This window comes from Lissotriton vulgaris, chromosome 5 (assembly GCF_964263255.1).
Source record: "Lissotriton vulgaris chromosome 5, aLisVul1.2, whole genome shotgun sequence".
NCBI classification, from domain to species: domain Eukaryota; kingdom Metazoa; phylum Chordata; class Amphibia; order Caudata; family Salamandridae; genus Lissotriton; species Lissotriton vulgaris.
Genome location: NC_141693.1, coordinates 1356095101 through 1356118203, shown reverse-complemented (window position 1 = coordinate 1356118203; position 23103 = coordinate 1356095101). Strand labels below are relative to the sequence as shown.

The following is a 23103-nucleotide window of genomic DNA, read 5'->3' as shown; positions in this document are numbered from 1 at the left end:
GAAGTGCGGGTGGAGTTAGCTCTGCCTCTTCCTCTATATCCTCCCCGAAAATATCCTCTGGATCAGGACGATTGATTGGGCCTTTTAGAAGAGGAGGAGGTGTTTTATGAAGCAGTTGTCTTTGAACCACCCCTATAAAAGAAGCGACAAAAGGAGCCCCTATTAGAAGGTAGTTGTTAGGTCCCCATGGACTTTACAGTCTTGGTGTCTTTTTAATTTTTTCTAATTAAGAATCGACTGTGGGGCCAAAAAGATGCTCCTGACTAAATGGCTGGTTAAGTAGTGCGGATTGTACTCCTTGCTTGAATCCTGAGATTCGAAGCCAAGCATGTCGGCATAGCAAAACGCTGGTGTTAATGGCACGCAAGGCTGTATCAGCTGCATCGAGGGCTCATTTGATAGAAGTGTTTGTAATGAGCTTACCCTCTTGAATGAGGTCGTAAGCTTCAGCCTTGTATTGGTCTGGTAAGTGCTGCATTAGTTTTTCTAGCTCGTCATGGTGAGCTATATCATAACGAGCCATAAGAGCTTGTGCATTGGCAATAGACCAATGATTTGCAGCTTGTGATGCGATTCTCTTGCCTGATGCATCTAAGTTTCGACTCCTTCTCAGGAGGAGGGAGTCACATGTAGTTTGCAAATGTGCTCTTTTTCGTGCATTTGAAACAACAAGATAATCTAAAGGTACCTGACCCCGATGTAAATTGGGTCTTTCGGAGCAACTTTATATTTTTTGCCTACCCTTTGCGTAAGTATTCTAGCTCTAACAGGGCCTTTGAATACCTCGCAGGTGTTTTTTTTATCATACCTTTGACCATGGGCAAAGAATAAGTGTTTTTTTGGGAGGGAGCGAAAGTTTCCACTAAGAAATCTTCCTCTAAGGGATCAGTATGTAGTTCCACCCCATGGTACTGAGCAGCTCTATTAATAAGCTGTGCGAAGCCAATATTGTCATCGGGTGGTGATGGTCTTGAGGGATATAGATGGCTTGTTGATAATTGTTCTCATTATCATCCCTATCCCCATCACCATCCCAATCATTCTCATCGTGTGGAACAGGTGAAAAACATGGTGGTGGTGAGTTTGCTGGTGAAATGGGTTAAAAAGGTGGAGGAGAGGGTGTATGTAAGGGTGACAGGGGTCAGGACCCATGTCTTTTTTCTTAAGAGGTATAAGGTAGTCTTCAGGGAGATGCAGCTTCCATTTTTTATGAAGTGTTGCTCGATGTTTTCCAGTTTCAGGGTCAATATGCAATTGTTTCTGTTTTGGATCCAAAGATTCTTATGGAGGAACTGCTTTTGTTTATATTCAGAATGTTTAAGAGGGCTTCCGTGCTTTTTGGGTTCGGTGCCCTTCGGTGATGATATTTCGGCTCCGAAGGCTTGACTTTTCCCCGTTTAAGATCCAAAGGTTTTTCGTTAGTTGGTTTCAGCTCCAAACTTTATCTTTAACTGGGTTCGGCTCGGATACTTTTGGTTTAGCTGGTGTCGGTTCCGAAGCTTTTGGTTTAGGTGGTATGGGCTCCGAAGCTTTGGCTTTATGTGATTCTTTCGGTGCAAAAGATGTTTTCAGTGCTAACAGCCCAGCATCACGCTTAGCCTTGGGTTTGGGTGCCAAAGGTGTGAGTTCGGCACCTGCATCGGGTCGGCTCGATCCCGAGCTGGAAGACTTGTCAGTATATTTCATAGCCAGGCCCGAAGGCGGGGAGTCTGAAATTGTATCACGTGTCGACCTGAGCCCGACGGTGAAGGTTTAACCGAAGTCTTTGGTGTTTTTGTGGGCAGTTGGGGTTCCTTACTCACTGCTAGTACAGCCGGAGTGACGTTTGAGTCCTCTTCAGTGTCGTCGGCTTCAGACACAGATGTGTTCTTCAGAGCATGGTTGGAATTCAGACTCTTCTCCGAAGATATCTGGCACCAGACTAGTGCAGCGTCTCATCTTGTGACGTTGAGCCACATGGTCACAAATTGTTTTCTTCGATCGGAATGATCGACAGGCCTCGCAGTTCATTTATTTATTATTATTAAATATTTGTAAAGCGCCTAGCTACCCTCAAGCATTCCGCGCTGTCAGTGACAAGAGTGGGAAGGCAGGCTGATTATGGCAGATTTTGGAAGAGCCAAGTCTTCCAACTGTTTACGAAAGATAAGATGGCATGGGGTGGAGCGCAAATGGAAGGGCGTTCCAGAGCTTGGCCGCGTTATAGGAGAACGTGTGGCCCCCGGATCGCACTCGCTCAATTTTTGGGGCCACTGCCAAAAACTGTTCTGCAGACCGAAGCCATCTCGTTGGGTGGTAAAAGACCACCAGAGATTGAATTATCTTGGGACCGGTTCCTAATAGCGTTTTATGGGCTATGCAATAAGCTTTGAAATTGATCCGCTCTGTTATAGGCAGCCAGTGATTTTTTTCAACACAGGCTGCACTGACTGATGGTGGGGTATAGTCAAGAGCAACCTAGCTGCACAATTTTGCACCACCTGTATTTTCTTTACAATGGCCTTTGTGGTGCCCAGATAAAGGTAATGCCCATAGTCCAGCCATGAGTGTACCAATGCCTTTATTATTATTCATGCCGGGACTGGGAGCAATGCGACGATTTTCATTAGCACTCTAATAATTCCAAATGCCCATGCGCACTAACACCGTAAGGAGGAGTCACCTACCTCGTGACTACAAACACTTCTTCGAAGAGAAACTAAGTGCAAACATCCAAGCCCAACACCAGTTGGAGATTTATGCCAACGCATATGATCTACAGATCATATGCCTCGAACATACAGTTTAAAAAAATATATATATTTCAGTCATCTTAATCAAAACAACAAAAAATAGCATTTAAGTTTACCTTGATTATTTGGCTACCAGCAAGAGTACATTTGGCAAAAATTAACTGTGTATCTTAAAATGTATAAGCATTTGTACAACTACAAATGTATGCCCAATTTTGGCAATAACCAGCTTAAAATCTCAGTATATACACTTTGCACAGATGGCATATGGAATTGACAGATGGCTAAGATTAGAAACAGGAATTCTAGCATTAGTTGACAAGTTTTACAGAAGTCAGACAATGGCAAGTGAATATCAATACCACTGCCATAAATTGATTATTCTTTTTCTAGAGGGGCCACTAATCAGTCTTTGCTAATGCCTGGATTTTAATAGGAATAAACACAAAATGAGTAATGAGAGAATTAAAACAGGTCAAGTGTCACTAAAAGAATTCTTGAGACCGTTTACAGCAAGAATGATTCCCTACTATTTTGGTGCCAGCAAATGTAAAGACAAGCACTAAAATGAATCAATTGACACTGGAAATCAGGAATTTACCAACAATATTATACATACATTGTTTATTAATGTCTAGGTTAGCTGTACAAACAAGAAAAAATGCACTAGTTACTGTACCTCTAATTGTTGCAAAAGTGATTTCCCTTTTTTATTTATTTCATTGATGAGGGTGAAAATGGCCACTTTAATTTCCTGTTCTACTCGTTTGTTTGTCTCATTTACTTCTTTTATCCTGCAAAGAAGAAATTTGGTATAGGTCAAGCACTAACGATACTGGATTACCCAACATATAATAAAATAAATGTTTTGATTCAATTATGAACAAAGAATATTTGAATGTTTTACTTGTTATCCATACATCAACCAATGCGAATTACACCGGTCTTTAACACCCTTGGAATTACCAGCTTACTATTATCTCATTCAGCATAAGCCTGTTCTAAGCCTGCATGTCCAGTGCGAGGTTTTTCTCATCTACCATCCTTATTTAGAATGCTATGCTTCAAATGACATCTTATTCACTTGAGCAATCCATCTTGGAGCGGAATTCGCAAGGTCAGACAGTTCAGTGATACACACATATACATACATATATATATATATATATATATATATATATATTTTGCTTCACTTAGCAGACAAGACGGTTTGCTAATAAATTAAGAGGCACACACTGAGTCGAGATATAAAGCTGGAAATGCTTTATTCAGTGCTTTGAGTCCCTCTCCCCTCCATTTCGACAGACGCATTTCGCCTTGCGGCTTTTTCAATGTCGACTACCCTTTGGTGTTACAACCATTTTAAACCCACCCTTCGCCTCCATAGCCATGGAAACAAACAAAGGACATATTTCACACAAACCAGACATCAGTTTAGTGGCGGCCATCTTACAGTGGGTTAAAAATGCAATAAATTAATTAACATTTTGAAAGTGCAAGTGCTCAAAAAAAGAAATCAATAGTAAATGTAACTAAATAATCGAATTACTCGGTTAAAATACATTCATGAAAAAACAGGCATTTCAATTGTATAATGGCAACTAATTATCGGCCATAAACATAACCTGTAGTATCTCTCAAAGTCTCAGCAGATAACATAATCGATAAAGTTTTAGAGTTCAAGGAATTAAAGAACAATATCACACAGTATCAATATGTATTTCAGCCTGCTGAAATAACAGAATTGAGCCCTGAATGGGCAATTAATTCCCAAATATACATAAGTATATGTCCAGCAAGAAATGCCACTTTCAGTACATTATCAGTTCGAAATTCATATAAAGTGGCAAAAACATACGAGGCTATTCAGAGAAATAAAGGAGTCAATCAGTTAATATATAAACATATTTTTCTCATATCAACTGAATATCCTTTCTCTTATCACACTATCATGCTAGATTGATATCAAAACAACACAGCCTTGCAAATGTGAGTTAGTCCACATGTGTCCAAAGCTCTTCATCGTTGTTGAGTCCAGCCGGACTCATGCTTTGGAGTTCTATAATGTATCGAGACTCTTTGGCTCTACGTTTTCTCAATCTGTCTCCCCCTCATGTTTTTCTACCCCATCGATACAGTAAAATTGCAATAGATCCCTATTGCTTTGATGGTGTAATTCAAAATGTCTGGCGACGGGGTAGGTAGGGTCCTTGTTCGAGATAGCGCGCATGTGTTCTAGTATGCGCATTTTGGTAGGATTATAGCAATATATGTGGACTCTTTTTTTTATCGCCTTTTGTCAGGAACCTGACATCTTATATACAGGATACACAGGATTTCTCGAAATATGTGGAGGGGATATGTTGGGAAGAAAACTTGTTGCTTATAACTCTAGATATCACGAGTTTGTACACCTGTATCTGTCACTCTGATGGTTTAAATGCTATAAGATGGTTCTTAGGCCAAAAACATCCAAAATTCACGCTACACAATGACATGCTCTTACAGATGGTATCCTATTGTCTCAACAATAACATCTTTATTTTTGATGGACAACTGTACCTGCAAAAGCAGGGTACAGAGATGGGCACGTGCTTCGCCCCCAGCTATGCGAACCTCTTCGTAGGCTGGTGGGAGAAGCATGTGGCCTGGGGGGATGCTAATGACCATTGGCTGGATAGGATCGTGCTTTGGACACGGTATATTGACGACCTGTTTATTATTTGGAGAGGCGATCGGTCCTCTGCCGAGGAGTACATCGCAGCTCTAAATGATAATGAACTAAATCTTGAGTTCACAGGGACCATTAGTGACAACACAGTCAACTATCTGGACCTTCAGGTCTATATTGAGAATAATGTCTTAGCCACCCGTCTTTTTAGGAAACCCACAGCGGGCAATGCAATCTTGCACGCAAATAAGTCATCATCCGACTAGCCTTATCAAAAGCATACCATATGGCGAGCTCTTGCGCCTTAAGCACAATTGCTCCACTGATAAGAGCTATGATAGTGCTAAAAAACATGCACTAAAACGTTTCAAAGATGGGGGCTACAAGAAAGCACATTTAAAAACTGCCGAACTCAAAGTACAGCAAATAGATAGAAAAACTTTATTATCTTCTAAAAGTAAAAATAAAACTATTCCAACTGAAATTGAAGATAATACTGTACGTATGATCACTACATACAATGGCACAAATTGTCCAAATCTTTAAAAAGAATTGGCATATTCTCAAAACTGATAACATCCTGAAAAAATACATCCCAGAACGTCCCTCCATTACATACAAGCAATGTCTATCGATTGGCGACCATCTCATACACAGCCACTTTGCTAAATCTACAGCCACCAAAAACAAACTGGGAATCAATGGTTTCTTCCCCTGTAAGAAGTGCAAGGCCTGTAAATTTAGTAAAAAAGTTACAAGCTTTGAGAGTGGTCCAGGGGACTCTAGGCCAACTAGAACCATCAATAGGTTTTACAACTGCAATTCAGAATACACGGTGTATTGCCCCATCTGTCCCTGTAATAAGAGATATATTGGTAGCACTAAGAATCCTACCAAAAAGCGCATACTAGAACACATGAGCGCTCTCTCGAACAAGGACCCTACCTACCCCGTCGCCAGACATTTTGAATTACACCATCAAAGCAATAGGGATCTATTGCAATTTTACTGTATCGATGGGGTAGAAAAACATGAGGGGGAGACAGATTGAGAAAACTTAGAGCCAAAGAGTCTCGATACATTATAGAACTCCAAAGCATGAGTCCGGCTGGACTCAACAACGATGAAGAGCTTTGGACACATCTGGACTAACTCACATTTGCAAGGCTGTGTTGTTTTGATATCAATCTAGCATGATAGTGTGATAAGAGAAAGGATATTCAGTTGATATGAGAAAAATATGTTTATATATTAACTGATTGACTCCTTTATTTCTCTGAATAGCCTCGTATGTTTTTGCCACTTTATATGAATTTCGAACTGATAATGTACTGAAAGTGGCATTTCTTGCTGGACATATACTTATGTATATTTGGGAATTGCCCATTCAGGGCTCAATTCTGTTATTTCAGCAGGCTGAAATACATATTGATACTGTGTGATATTGTTCTTTAATTCCTTGAACTCTAAAACTTAATCGATTATGTTATCTGCTGGACTTTGAGAGATACTACAGGTTATGTTTATGGCCGATAATTAGTTGCCGTTATACAATTGAAATGCCTGTTTTTTCATGAATGTATTTTAATCGAGTAATTCGATTATTTAGTTACATTTACTATTGATTTCTTTTTTTGAGCACTTGCACTTTCAAAATGTTAATTAATTTATTGCATTTTTTACCCACTGTAAGATGGCCGCCACTAAACTGATGTCTGGTTGGTGTGAATTATGTCCTTTGTTTGTTTCCATGGCTATGGCGAAGGGTGGGTTTAAAATGGTTGTAACACCAAAGGGTAGTCGACATTGAAAAAGCCGCGAGGCAAAACGCGTCTGTCGAAATGGAGGGGAGAGGGACTGAAAGCACTGAATAAAGCATTTCCAGCTTTAGATCTCGACTCCGTGTGTGCCTCTTAATTTATTAGCATACCGTCTTGTCTGCTAAGTGAAGCAATATGGAACGATTCACCATCGTCTAAGGGTGCACCCGAAAACACGGAGCGACGGCGGTGAAGTCCTATTTTATATATTAAGTGCCTAATAAATTGCCAGCCACACAACGCAATGTCCGCCGCCGTGTTGCGACACAGAGAGCAGGCTGCGGAGTCAGTTTTCGAGAACCCGGCAGGGGGAGACTCAGCTACGCCCATTCAGCAACCGGATGGGGGGGAACACGAGCCCAATGGTTAGAGACACTTTCCGCAAACTTGAGAAACTCTCTAAGAAGGAGCAGGCTAAGTGGTGGGAGAACAAATCCCTCACAGGATACTTGGAGGTGGGGCGGGTCCCTAGGGGTCTCCGGATTACATTGGCCCCTAGCTATGATAACCCGGACCCACACATGCTTGAAGAATGGGCAACAGCCAATTTAGAATCCTCAGCAAGGTTGATGAGGATCCTTGTAAAGTATGCGGAAAGTGACAGATTGAAACTCCAAACTGAGATTGAGCAGCTGGAGGCGGAGCTGTCTAAGGTTGAGATTAATGAGGAAGTGAAAAAAATGAGGGAGGACATGGAGTCGCCTGGCGAAGGAGGAGGATATCATCAAAAAGCGTAAAGCTTTCAAATTTGAGAGAGACAGACTTGATTATTTGAATGGGCATATCTTTACATTTGCTCGCAGGTTTGATGGATTTAAAGCTCGGATTGGTAACACGGGACGTAAAGCACGAGAAACTACGTTCGTATCTATCTCCTCCACAGACCTTAGTTCAGCTGCAGAAAGTGAGGCAGAAGAAGGCCCTTCCAAAAAAACAAGGGCAGGGGTTGGGGTTTACAAAACTTACCCCGGCACAGGAGGTGAGTTGCCTGTGCGAGAACCGAAGAGACACTCTGCGCTCAAGTTCACAGTCGAAGGCCCCACCAGGAAACAGAGGGCAAACAGGAAACGGGCTTAACGCAGGAAATGCAACAAAAACAGGAGGAGAAAGGAAAACAAACAGGGGGAGATGGAACAAGAAAAGAGGGCAGACCTCTGCGCCCCCTCAGTGATCAATCTTACTGATACAACCCTAACTGCAAAAGAAACTTCCATCCTGTCTCTGGGACTTTCATACTGTCCCCCTAGGGACTATAACTACGCTGATACACGGATGGATGTTTTTAGATATGTTAGGAAGTTGAAGCTGAACAAATTCCATCGCCTACACCCATATAAAAAAATCTAAGGTCACAGCGCCAACAAGCCCCTCACTACTGACTGCCGGTGAGGGAATGGCAATGCAGGAAATTTGGGAATTGCAATGCGGAAGTACAGACATGCCGGTAGTCACTGACGAAGCCATTGGAAGGGGAGTCAGTACTACTCCATTCAAACCAAAGTCCACCTTCCTTCCAGTATCGACCCATGACAATTTGGATGTGTACCACGAACTCATTATTGGTGACTTGAAAAAGCTATATACTGCTTCAAACAAGAAAGAGAAAGTCATCAATAGGCAGAATCAATGCTATTACAATCTGGTCAAGAAATTGAAAAACAATGACAAAATCATAGTTAAGCCAGCCGACAAAGGAGGTAATATTGTCCTTTGGAAACGCGAGGAATACATCAAAGAGGCTGAGCAGCAATTGGGCGATACGGACTGCTACAAAAAGAGCAACTTGCCCACTATTAGAGCAGCCTGGACTGACCAGAACTCAAAACTAATGGCATGGCGGAGTAGTGGATTAATCTCATTTGATGAGTACAAATACTTGAAGAAAGACCACCCAGTCATCCCCAGCTTCTATCTCCTGCCCAAGGTGCACAAGGATGCCCTTGTGCCCCCTGGGAGGCCAATAATATCGGCCATAGATAGCTCCACAGAAAGCATTTCCCGCTATATTGACTACTTCCTACAAGAATGGGTAAAGAGCTTGGGTTCTTATGTCAGAGACACCACTGACTTTTTATGCAAACTGGCTTCAATTACCTGGGATGATGAACTATTGCTTATTACCATGGATGTTACCTCGCTGTACACATCAATTCGACACTGCGATGGTATAAAAGCGGTTGAGTATTACCTTGATAAACGCCCCATTGAATGTTTACGAAAAGAAAGGAGGGGTTTGGCCCTGTAGGGAAGAGGGTAGGTAGGGCCTGTTAATGTCAAAGAAGGGGGGATTTACCTATGCCTATATGCATAATTACAACACTTAATGATTGACAATGAGAAAACCACACTGTTAGTTAACTCAGACAAGTGATTTATGTCTATTATTTATGAAAAATTCAGAGATTGTACATTACTTACGACAGAAAAAGAATACATAGTCAACTTCACATTGAACACACTGCAAACATTTTTTGCAAAGGAAAAAGCACAAAAAACAAGTGTGTGAACAATTATTATGTGAGTTGTGGTGAACATATCAACATAATGTGCATATACATTGTAAACAGTGAAGAGCAAATGTCTCGAAAAACAGTAAAATACAGACTTTCATGCAGTCAAATCAGGTAATCACGTTTGGGGGGTACGTCTTATTCAATACCAGCCAAACTTCCTGTGATGTGGTGTCGTAGTTATATGAATACAGGAGAGATCAAAACATAAATTAAGACCAGCCAATAATTTTAGGCAAAAACATTGATGCTAAATGCCAACGCGTTTCGAATGCCAATGTACAAATCATCGGATTCTCATCAGGGCGTGGAGTTTATCCATGGGTACTGTTTAGGGAGAGCGAACAGGGAATTGGATTTAGTTTGGAGCACATAAAAAGTGAAGCTTTTTCCAATTAAATGCATCAACCGATGCAGCATACCTTATGTGACCAATGGATTGTGGTCATTTGAGTCTTTTAAGGGGTAGTCATCATATGTCATCATATGCCGTGGGCATCAACCTGCAATGCAGTGACATTGGCGAGATGAGTGTTTTTAATGAAATATAGGCTGGCAATATACGCGTACAATTATGTGGCCAAAAAAGATTACCTCTGTGTGTGGAGCAGCCGCTCCGAGGTCGAGGCCAGGGAGGATACGGATCTCAGTTCAGTGACCTTTTTTTAAAAATCTACAAATACAAGTAAAATGTGGTCTTAGCGAGGACAGTTGGAATATCTTTTGCCCCAAACGAAAGGTAAATAATGGATTGCTTACTGTTCTCCTTAAATTTGAGCGATTAATTGTTTCTTGAAGGTGTCCTGTGAAAAAGAAGACAGGCGGGAAATTCAGAGTGCCCTGTCTGTGTTTATCAGAAAAAACGAATACAAATTCGGCTGTACGCCGTGAGGCGTCTTACCGTGAATTGTGACCCTCGGGGTATTGGGTCACCCGTGTACTTGAGGGCAGGGGTCTTGGACAGGAGTGGATCCTGTAAGGGAAAGGACCAGGCAGGTTGAGACGCGGTTGCGCCCGAGTGTGAGCGCGTGTGTGCGCTTGCCCCAAAGCGGGTCTTACCTTGAGTAAATTCCCGCATCACACAACATCGATCTCGAATAAAGAAAAAGGTGTGCTCTGCACCCATGGTTGAACATTTCACAAATCACAACCATGGCGAAAATGATTTTAAATGGACGGTCCTTACATGGGCGGATCCTAAACAGTATGTACATGACATTGAGGCGGCACTACTACGCAAGGAGGCTTATCTCATTATGAAATTCAACACTGTCAACAATGGGCTAAATGTGCTCAGTGAAGTTACCAGAATTTAACTCTCCCCCCTCTGCCTTTGCTGCAGACCAGTATTTCCACAAACTACAAATACCAGAATCCCTAGCGAGAGGACCCCCTCGCTGATTGGTTCTCTGCATTACGTGACCATTAGACACAACTTAGTCTTTCTCGCTCGCGGCGGCGAGCTGTTGTGTTCACCCTGAATCTGAAGGACAACGCGGTCATCTATTTACTCAAGGTAAGACCCGCTTTGGGGGAAGCGCACACACGCGCTCACACTCGGGCGCAACCGGGTCTCAACCTGCCTGGTCCTTTCCCTTACAGGATCCACTCCTGTCCAAGACCCCTGCCCTCAAGTACACGGGTGACCCAATACCCCGAGGGTCACAATTCACGGTAAGACGCCTCACGGCGTACAGCCGAATTTGTATTCGTTTTTTCTGATAAACACAGACAGGGCACTCTGAATTTCCCGCCTGTCTTCTTTTTCACAGGACACCTTCAAGAAACAATTAATCGCCCAAATTTAAGGAGAACAGTAAGCAATCCATTATTTACCTTTCGTTTGGGGCAAAAGATATTCCAACTGTCCTCGCTAAGACCACATTTTACTTGTATTTGTAGATTTTTTAAAAAAGGTCACTGAACTGAGATCCGTATCCTCCCTGGCCTCGACCTCGGAGCGGCTGCTCCACACACAGAGGTAATCTTTTTTGGCCACATAAATGTACGCGTATATTGCCAGCCTATATTTCATTAAAAACACTCATCTCGCCAATGTCACTGCATTGCAGGTTGACGCCCACGGCATATGATGACATATGATGACTACCCCTTAAAAGACTCAAATGACCACAATCCATTGGTCACATAAGGTATGCTGCATCGGTTGATGCATTCAATTGGAAAAAGCTTCACTTTTTATGTGCTCCAAACTAAATCCAATTCCCTGTTCTCTCTCCCTAAACAGTACCCATGGATAAACTCCACGCCCTGATGAGAATCCGATGATTTGTACATTGGCATTCGAAACGCGTTGGCATTTAGCATCAATGTTTTTGCCTAAAATTATTGGCTGGTCTTAATTTATGTTTTGATCTCTCCTGTATTCATATAACTACGACACCACATCACAGGAAGTTTGGCTGGTATTGAATAAGACGTACCCCCCAAACGTGATTACCTGATTTGACTGCATGAAAGTCTGTTTTTTACTGTTTCGAGACATTTGCTCTTCACTGTTTACAATGTATATGCACATTATGTTGATATGTTCACCACAACTCACATAATAATTGTTCACACACTTGTTTTTTGTGTTTTTTCCTTTGCAAAAAATGTTTACAGTGTGTTCAATGTGAAGTTGACTATGTATTCTTTTTCTGTCGTAAGTAATGTACAATCTCTGAATTTTTCATAAATAATAGACACAAATCACTTGTCTGAGTTAACTAACAGTGTGGTTTTCTCATTGTCAATCATTAAGTGTTGTAATTATGCATATAGAGGCATAGGTAAATTCCCCCCTTCTTTGCCATTGAATGTTTACAGCACAATAAGATGATTGTTGGTATGTTGAAGATATGTTTGGAACAAAACTTTTTCACCTTCAATAATCAAATATACCAGCAACTAAGAGGGGTGGCTATGGGGGCCTGCTTCTCCCCCAGCTTCGCTTGTCTACATATGGGGCTGTGGGAGGAGCGGGTCCTTATGGGTGAGCATAGGGAAATTATGCTGAATAAGGTTATGCTTTACCTAAGGTATATTGATGATCTATTCATGATCTGGAGGGGGTCGCATGAAGAGGCTACGGAATTTGTAAAACAACTTAACATGAATAACCTTAACCTTCAATTCACATCACACATTGACAAAGAAAAGGTTACTTTCTTAGATGTGGAGGTTTATATCAGGGATAACACTCTGCAGACCAAGTTGCACAGGAAACTCACTGCTGGCAACACAGTCCTACACGCTAGTAGCCAGCATCCTCAACACCTTATCCGCAGCATCCCCTAACAGGAGATGCTAAGATTGCGGAGAATCTGTAGCTCTGATTTGGAATGTGACCTGGCACAACAAGCTAGCAAAGCCAGGTTTCTACAAAGGGGTTACAGCAGTACTCTAATAGATGGAGCAATTAGACGTACTAAGAAAATTAAGAGGGAAGAAGCCCTAGTGCCCAGGATCATGTCTAGTGCAGAGTGCAGAAACAATGAGCTAATTCAATCCAGAGCCATTGTTACCTATAGTAACCAGCATTCCCAGATTAGGAAAAATCTGAATAAAAACTGGAACCTGGTCAAGGGTGACACTGTAATAGGCAACCTGGTACCAGACAGACCCAGTCTCACTTTCCGTAAATCCCCCAGCCTTGCCAGTGCCTTAGTCAGCAACACATTAGAACCCACCAAATCCTGGATGGATCACATTACTGGTTTCAAAAAGTGCCTCACGTGCAAAGCCTGTCGCCACGGGATCAACAAAACCCAGGTCCCACGCCCCTTTTCAGATAAACCCTTTGTCATTAGCAAGAGACTTACATGCAAGACAGAATACGTTGTCTATGTCCTGCAATGCCCTTGTGGACTACAATATGTGAGGAGTACACGCCCACCTGCCCACAAGCGCATTTTACAACATCTCAGGGCGATTTCTGGTAAGGATCAGGCATATCCGGTGGCCAGGCACTTCGAAACCGTACATAATAGTGACCCCAGTGGCCTTCAGTACTTTCTAGTTGACTCAGTTTTGCCTCTGAAAAGAGGAGGTAACCGGGACGCTAAATTGCGCCTCCTGGAAACCAGATTTATTCTTGAGTTCAACACGAAGAACCCGGGAGGTTTAAATATTAGCGAGGATCTTTACACCTGTCTCTAGTTAATATGCTTTCGCTGATCATAATTTCTTAATGTATTACAATCTGACTTTTGAATTATTGTGGGTATCTGAATAACTCCCCCTTAACGGCTCTCGATTTGTTTTTATCTGACTATGCTACCTGCTGTTAACTGTAGTATGTTTTTAAACAATTGGTATAAGCACTTTTCACTTCATAACAATTTTTGATCTGCAGTAACCATAAGAGGATGATTTAATAGTGCATGGATTTATTGGTTTTATCAGATTGTGCAGTTTTTTTTTGGGCTATGCCCACTTGGGCGTAATTTTCTTTCCAGTGTAAACCTGTATTTTACCTCAATACTGACGACAAATGATAAATTAGGGTTCTTAATATCATATGTACTGACATATGAACAAAGGTTGTCTATGCTGACCTAATTGTGTGTATATATATGGAGTATAATGTACGAAATAGATATGGATTATTTTTAACCATGTGTATATATATGACATTTATTTATTAATATGTAAATATTAAAGATGAATTTTATACTTCATAAATGTATTTATATGCACCAGAACCCGTTGGGCACTATGCCCTTTATCCTCTGTTGGTATAATGAAGTATGTCTTCACTGTTTACTAAATGAAAAAACTGTGAACTGCACAGCTGTATTGAATTAGGCACTAGCACTTCAAATTCTCTCGTTTGTGTCCATGACACGCTATGTGAACAAGCCTCTTTCGAGGTGAAACGCGTCATGGTGGATTGCAGGCTGTAACTCTTGGCACAGAATAAAATGCACTGAAGAAACTGCACTTACTTTGTGGTAAGGAAGAAAAGAGAAGAGAAAATGGGCTAGTTCCAGCAGGTACAAGTAACAGAAACCTATTAAGTGACACATAAATCCACTAGAATGCTTTGCTTTCCTGCAGCCAAGGCTCCATGCCATGTCCATCATTTGTTTGCATAGCAAAGGAAGGAAAATTGCACGCGGGCTGTATGAGTCGGCTCCGCAGTGGCGACTTGATAGCAGCCAGGCGAGAAAGCTGGACTGCTGACCATAAAAAATGGCGGCAGGGGATGTCAACGCAAAAGCGAGGAAAAATGGCGCTCAAGCGGGACGCCTTCACGTTTAGAATACGGCTAATCAAACACCACAACGCGGGGCACCCAGCACGGGTCAACCTCAGTAGAGGAGGCAGAGTGAGTGGGGATGAAAAAACTGCTGGAAGATATAGGTAGAATGCTAACAGAAGCAGTACTCTGAGCCAGCCTTTAACCCAGGCAAGCTGTGAGCCCACCAACAGGAGCGAGTTAGGAACATTAAAAAGTTGTGCACCCTACAACACTCAGAGGAAGAGCAAGTTAAAGAGCTGTGTGCCTCGCAACACACAGCAGTGCACTGCTCAGCATAAAGCAATTCATCTCAGCTTAAAATGTAGGATATAAACGAGATGACCACTAGCCAAGCACGGACCACAGTACAGGTGTCCACTCTGAAGTTCACTGAACAGGTAGGTAGAATTCCTTTCCTTCAATCTCCTATCAATGTCACTCACCGACACTGGAATAAAAAACAGAGTGCATCTCTTTACATGATTTTTATTTTCTGTAGATGCAACATTTGTCAAAGAAATAGCAAGACTACAGATCACATGGCAGATCAGGGCTTTGAGAAGACGGGGAAAAAAAGGACAATGAGCACATTAACTTTAAACTAGTGACAAGCGAGTAAAGACCAAAGCAAACAATGCTTCATAATCCAATGTTACAATGTGAAAAGGGCAAATGCCAACCAGTGTTCCTGGGCCCATTGCTCAACAAAGCATAAGAATTAAAGTGTAACTGATAATATACTGAAATGCATCTTAGGACAGTGGCAATTTTAAGTTCAGTAAAGGTGCTGCATTGCTAGGCCTATTCCATAGTCTGTGCTTTTTGGTGTATATGTGTTAAAGAACATTTTAAATGCTATGCCACATCTTGAGGGACAGGCGTTAATCAATGCCTTTTAAGCAAAATAAATATTGAAAAATAGTAACCAAAAAAAAATCTATACACAGGGAATTTTAGCCACTCTTTATCCATTGGGTTATTGTGGTGTCATTGATATTTTGTTACCGCCAACCAGAGCATACAGAAGGGTGCAATAGGCCAGCCACTTCAGTCATTAGCTCTCTTCATAGAAAGATTGGATTCTGCACAAGATTCATAGCAGGAGTCTAGGTCACCTTTTTTAGTTAAAACGTACATATTTTTTGTTGCCTTTTGTTCCCCATTTATTAAGCCCTTGCAAGTCCTAAGAAATTGAGTGCATGCTGAAGAGGTCATTCACATGATGTTACACCAAGATCAGCGAGTTAGCATACAATTTTAAATAATGGTGGTCTATAACACTTGCTTCTGAAGTTCAGTTCATTCAGGCACTACAACCTTACTCAACATTGCCGCTTCAATATTGTGAAAACATGCTCCCTCCAGCCAGCATGTCTATATTGAGGGCACTGCTTATCGAACAAGCAGCTCCAGAATAAGTGATACATTCAAAATGACAGTAACATTTATCAACGGTCCTCACTTTTTTTTTTCTTTTAAGGGAACTTTTTGCTTTCCAAATGGTTTGTGCGAGTACAAAATGTCTACTCTACTGTCGTTTCTTTCAGCATTCGTCTATGTGGTGCATGCACTTTATTACCTCTTTCTACTGGTCCTTTCTTTCCTTCATGTTGCCCTTTGATTTGCTTGACAGTGCAGCTGTTACCAGACCTTGTGTGACCAACCTATACGAGTTTAAGTGTACTACAGATGGAAGCTTTAGCCCCACCCAAACGCTGGTGGGCAGGAGTACATGATTAAATTGGGCAGAAGTTGTGTGCTTTCACTGAAAGGCGTGCTTGACTAGCACTCAGTGGCAAACCTTAAACTCAATACAGACAGACAAAGTTGGATATGGTGGCAAGCAAATGATCATGGCTAAAGGCCTGATCTATGTATTATGAAAAATGATGCTTAACACAGTAGGCCTCAAGCCTACACTGTGAGAAACATATGTTAAACTCAATAGGGATTTAAAGATGGATTATTATTACTTTGTCTAAAAGCCCACAGGGAAGTCTTTTCTTACATGAAATCTCACTGATTACTGTGGTAGTCAAGGGTTTTAATGTTGATAACCCCCGTGACACACTGTTGATACAGAACCTTCGCTCCGGGAAAATCTTTGATTGAAAAGAGAGTAGTTTGCTCTGCCAATTCTAACTATGTATAACGTTGTAATTTTAGATCTGTGCCTGATGGCTGACATGCGGGTAAGCTCACACTCAAACCAGAAGGCCTGAGTTAGTTACAGAGACAAGCTATAGGCATGACTGCTCCACTAAAAAATAATTCTGCTTATTATGATATGTTATGAAGAAGGCAGTAGCTCTAGCTTAGGGATCTTCACAATTTCCTAATGTTTGCTTCCGTATAGACAGCCATTAGTTGTAAAAATGCGGCTGCTACAGTTCTGAAAACTGGCCTTTAAAACATTGAGTAAACAAAATCATGCAGCAATGTACGCGACTTCACACAATGATATTACAATAGCAAGCATATTAAGGTTAAGAAAATAGAAAGAGCAAACTATCCTCAAGTCATGGGTAAGATGTTTGTTATCAAGATCTTCTCTTGATAATGTAAAGTTATTTACTCCTTCTACAATCTTATCACCACAGGCGCGGTTAACTACTTACTTTCAATTTTCAAAGTCTCTCAACTGAAATACTGCCACTGTGACAGTATTAGAAATTAATTTAAATAAACTTTTACAAATAAGAGAATTCAATTACCAACTATTAAGAATATTAAAATTTTTCCAAATGCAATAATTACTTCAGCGTGCATAAATGTTTTGGTAATGTCACACACACATTTTTGATCTACTACAAATACTGTAATTTGGCGAACGTGAAATTTTCACATACACAAAAGGAGACATTTTACATCTGAATTACTCGACTACAGTATAGGCCCTTCCAATTGCTCAAATGTTATCACAGCATTGTTCATATACATACCTATTTTGAACCTGAGTAGCAGCAAAATGTACATAATTCTTCTTTTCAAGGAGTTTGGCTAACAAACTTTCAATAGCACCTTTTTGATTCTGAAATGCTTCTTCCAAAAACTGATACCTTTAAAGTCAAATATAAAATGTAGTTAGTCACTGCATCATTGTTAATTTATTTCCGTGAGATGCATGCACATTTGTGTGCGCACACACTAACATTAATACATAGATAGTTACAGCATAACAATAAAAGTTAACATTCTGGTTACTACACAGATGTGCATTCACCCTGTTGGAAACAGGGAGGTTGGTAAAACAGAAAGCAGCTAATTTACTTCAGCAACTAAAATGAAGAAAAAACTTAAATAAAGTACTTACCTTTGGTAACACTTTCTGGTGTACTGTATTTCAACTCAGATTATTCTCCTTGTGACTTACTTCCCAGCGATTACAAGCATTGTCGTTAGGTGGTGTTGTGTGGCTCCTTGTCAGGTCTGTCCTATCCTTAAAATGACATTGGGAGTCACACACAAACTCCACCTGAGAAATTAGAAGCCAGCTTCTTGCCGATATCTGTTTGCGCGGTCAAAAGCAGAGCCTTATGTGATCGGGTTCAACGGTGTGCCCATCCCAAATAGGATCCATTTAGATGGAGAACAGAGTCTATTCCAGGCTTCTCCAACAGGTAGCTCGTGAGCTACTTGTAGCTCTCCAGCTACCTGAAAGTAGCTCTCCTGGGTGCGCCAATCAACTGAATCAGAAACATTTGCTAGGTTAAATTATGTATACCAAAAATTAAATAGTGTGTATTCAAGATGAAAATGTGTATTTGTCAGAACACAAGCTAATGTTTGGATAAAAGGGTTGAAATTCCAAAATTATATTCAAAGTTCATATTCGGGTGAAAATCATGCAGCTTTGGGGAGACTCCTTACTCATATTAATATCTCTGTGGCAGTGGCATTTCAGATATGGCCGTTATGTATTACCCATGTTGATGCAGCTTTCTTACAAATGCTGGCAACCATGCCCAATTCCCTGAGGGGATCACTGCGGGTAGTCTTGATTATGGTGTCCACTAAGGTAATCCTGTTTGATGTGGTCACTGTTACACCACTAATAATAGTAGTAACTAGGGAAGATTTTCAATAATATAAGTGGCTTCAATTGGAGAAAAGGCTGGAGACCCCCGGCCTATTCCACAGAACAGGGAGGTGGGAGGATCAGTATAGAATCTGTAGTTAGATAAATTATCCATCAAAAAGAGTGTTACCGAAGGTAAGCAATTTACTCTTCTGATGGATATTTCTAACTGCTGATCACTCACACTGCGAATTGACACCAAAGCTGTACCCTCCCAGATGGTGGGTCTGTGATATGGCACAGATCAAACAAGTCTGCATGACTGAATGGACAAAATGTGCTTCCCACCGGACCTGGCAGTCCAGATAGTAGTGTTCAGTGAACAGTGAACTGACATCCATGTAGTAGCCTGACGAATGTCCAAGACAGGTGACCAATGTGCTAGCGCAGTGGTGGCAGCCTTAGCTCTGATGTAATGAAAACACTGAACATCCGGAGGCTGTTCTTGGCCAGTGTATGGTGTAGCAGGGATTCTGCTTCTACACAGAACTGTGCATAGAGACTTGGAACCTCAGTGAATTAGGGTGTGCCAAAACTCACTTTAGTAGCCAAAATCCCCTACCAGACTAGCAATCAGTGTCTCATTGGTTATTCCATACCCCCAATGATTAGACAACACAGAACATGGAACTTAGAATACCTCAGGCAATGTGGAACACATGAACACTCTTTCGTTATACACTCATGTTAGTCCAAAACGGTGAGTAAATGAAGACACGTGCAAGTTTGAAATATTTATTTCTAATGCTGTGTTCTTAAGCGCAGTATCTTAGCTAATACAAGCAGACATATTATAAGCAACAAGATTATCAGCATAGTTACTATTCCATAAAATACAAAAGGAGAAGGCATGTTAAAATGCTAAATAGAAATAGACTAGATTACACCTAGATTTCACACTCCCTTGCTATTAGGTTATTTTATAGCTACAGAAGGTCTCTTGGGTTTACAAGGGCGGGCCCATAGCTCTGGTCCTAGTAGAAATGGATCACATCATTTTCTACACCAGCTCTCTGCATGCAAATGTTCTCCAAAAAGTGTTTGAGCATGCCTGCGCAGTGAATTATTAAACACGCCGAAATCAGAGGTGGCCACAGCTGCATATATGTTATGTCTAGAACGTACGCTGATCAGACCGAACAACAACCACTGTGTTAAAATAACCTTGAAGGCCTCAGCACTCACTGTTCAGACACAGCTTACCAAGCCAAGCTGTTAATATAGAAAAACATTATTCTCGTGTGAAGCAAAACAGTCCTCAAGACGCTAAACATTTTTAATAAGATGTGCCGTGTGCAAAGGCAGCAAAGAGGAAAATGGTGTTTAAACTTCTAATAAGCTCATGCCAACTTACCACAGTGTAAATGCAAGGCCCAACCCCCATGACACCCTCCCTTGATCCGAGCACGGATAAGACAAAGGGCAAATTTAGAAAGCAGAACGACCGTTGGAACCAAGTTCAAATTTGTCACAGGGAAAAAACAGGAACAAAAAAAATCTATGATTGGAATGCACATCAAACCAAATAATTCTAGCCACGGACATAGTGACGTCAATAGGTCTGGGCATAAAAAAAATTGAAATTGAGAGAAGAGAAAAATCTCTCTCTCTCTCTCTCTCTCTCTCTCTCTTTCTCTCTCTCTCTCTCTCTTTCTCTCTCTCTCTCTCTCTCTCTCTGCTATGGAGAGCAAAGTATTAAACTGATTAACCGTGCTGGAGACAACCACAAGTGCAAAAACAAACTTTAATTTTTCCCTGTTTTTTTTCTCTCCAGTTGAGCCGTTTACAATTCCCTGTTTTTCATTTGTCCCCATAAAAATTACAAAAATATAAAATTGTTCATAAAAGCCAAAAAAAGTAAATAAAATTCCGAAAAACAATAAAAAAATATAAAACAACAAAGAATAAAAAAACAGTTTATAGAACTACCTCCAATTTATAAAAAAAATGCTACATTTTTTAAAAACTCTCATTCTTTTTCCCCCATGGTACGCTCCGCGGTGCGCGTACCGGGCGCTCCCCCCGCGCAAATCGAAAAAAAAATGTTTTTGCCCCGCGGGGCCCTTTTATGGCCCCCACATCAAACCTAGGGGGTCAGGGGGGTCTACCCTGCCCCCTTTTGGTCATTTCCCCCCTTTGTTTTTGCCACCTCTTGTGTCTCGATCCTACCGAGACACAAGATGACGGCCGCTCCGGGGGGGAGAGAGAAAGAGAGAGAAAGAGAGAGAAAGAGAGAGAAAGAGAGAGAAAGAGAGAGAAAGAGAGAGAAAGAGAGAGAAAGAGAGAGAAGAGAGAAAGAGAGAGAAAGAGAGAGAGAGAGAGAGAGAGAGAGAGAGAGAGAGAGAGAGAGAGAGAGAGAGAGAGAGAGAGAGAGAGATCCTTGTGACGGAGTGACAGACCTCCTTTCAGTGTAATGTAACCCTTGAAACACATTCAAAAATAGAAACTAACATTTTCAAAAAAATAGAGATACCCATACCAGTTACAACAACCAATTCAGTAATCCCACCATCTATACACACATCCACTCATTTACCAACAGTTCTATATAGTCACTCATACATATATTCACTCATCATATTTAGTGAAACACCTATACATCCTGTTACACACCGCCAGTCATCCAAAAGTTACTCACACACATCACACATGCAAATAAACTATTGAACATCCATTTAATTGCATATATAGCTATACACACACTACCACCTTACTTCTAAGGAAACTTACACATACTAACTCTCTTAAACAATCACTTATAGAAACACATACTTATTTAAACAAGAACTCTTTCAATCTCTCCCTCTCACATATACTCACTTATATACATCAATACTCACATATACTAGATTAAAACATATGTAGTTACTGATAAAGACACTAGTGAGACAGTCATTCACTCACTAACACACACATATATACACTCATCCACCCATACAGTCCTGCACATATGCGGTCTTCAAAACACATACAGTGAGTCAGTCATTGATGCATCTATGTGCTAAGTAACACCCCCACCAAACCATACAGACACTCATACTGATACAAAAAAACATCTAATAACCCATATACACACACATGTAGCTACTCACCAACCCATGCAGCCACTTATACACAAAGTGAAACACTGATACAAACATTTAAATATTTAAACAATACTCGCTAATATATGTATTCACTAAGATGCACTTAATAAGCCAGTTAACCAATCAATTTAAAAAAAAACATTCATTTAAACACTTATTTAAACATTTATTCTTCCATCGACCTTTACATATACATATATAAAACATTTATTTTTCAGAAACACACACATTTACTGGGTGGTGTCATCAGTGATGTCATGAGTGATGTCACTGACCATGTCATGAGTGATGTAATATGTGACGTCATCGGCAGTGCATTGCAGGCGCGCAAGTTATAGTGAGTCCAACTAACTATAAAGTGGGAATTTCAAGGGTTTTATGTCAGTAAAATTTCCAGCTAACTATAACTGGTGTCAAACCTATGTTTTGTTCTGTTAATTTAATAGGTGTTTTAAATGCTAATTCCCAACTATAACTGGTGTGAAACCTATGGTTGTTTCTGTGAAATATATATATATATATATATATATATATATATATATATATATATATATATATATATATATATATACACATGTTATGATGTTACATATGTATATCTATATACATATGACCATCGCGATATATTTCACATATTTATTATATCATTTTTTATAAATATGTATGGTCGTTACTCACTATGAGTTTTATCATTGTTTTATAATTTTATATATTTATTTATATGTATATATATGACCATTGCGATGCATTGCACATATTTACTATACCAACATTGAAAATTATGTATGGTTTTTACTCACTATGAGTTATCATTTAGATTAAAGGGAAATAAAGTTATCCTTAGTCTTTCCTTTGTTTCCATGTAAATAACCCATTATATGTGGAGGGCGTGAACTAATGGTCCACCCTCTGTGTTTACTATTTATACCCACACTCGTGACATAGCAATCACATCATGTGA

At 40.6% G+C, this 23103-nt stretch overlaps 1 protein-coding gene across 3 annotated transcripts in view; it reads right to left on the bottom strand.

Moving 5' to 3' along the window:
- The window catches only part of TRIM33 (tripartite motif containing 33), a 418511-nt gene that overhangs the window by 277737 nt on the left and 117671 nt on the right, over positions 1–23103 (bottom strand). For all 3 annotated transcript variants that reach the window (XM_086923290.1, XM_086923291.1, XM_086923292.1), the window contains exons 5-6: positions 17921–18037; positions 3412–3526 (exon numbers count right to left, since the gene is read on the bottom strand). In XM_086923290.1, coding sequence (XP_086779416.1) covers positions 3412–3526; positions 17921–18037 — 232 coding nt within the window. The remainder of the gene's footprint in view (positions 1–3411; positions 3527–17920; positions 18038–23103) is intronic.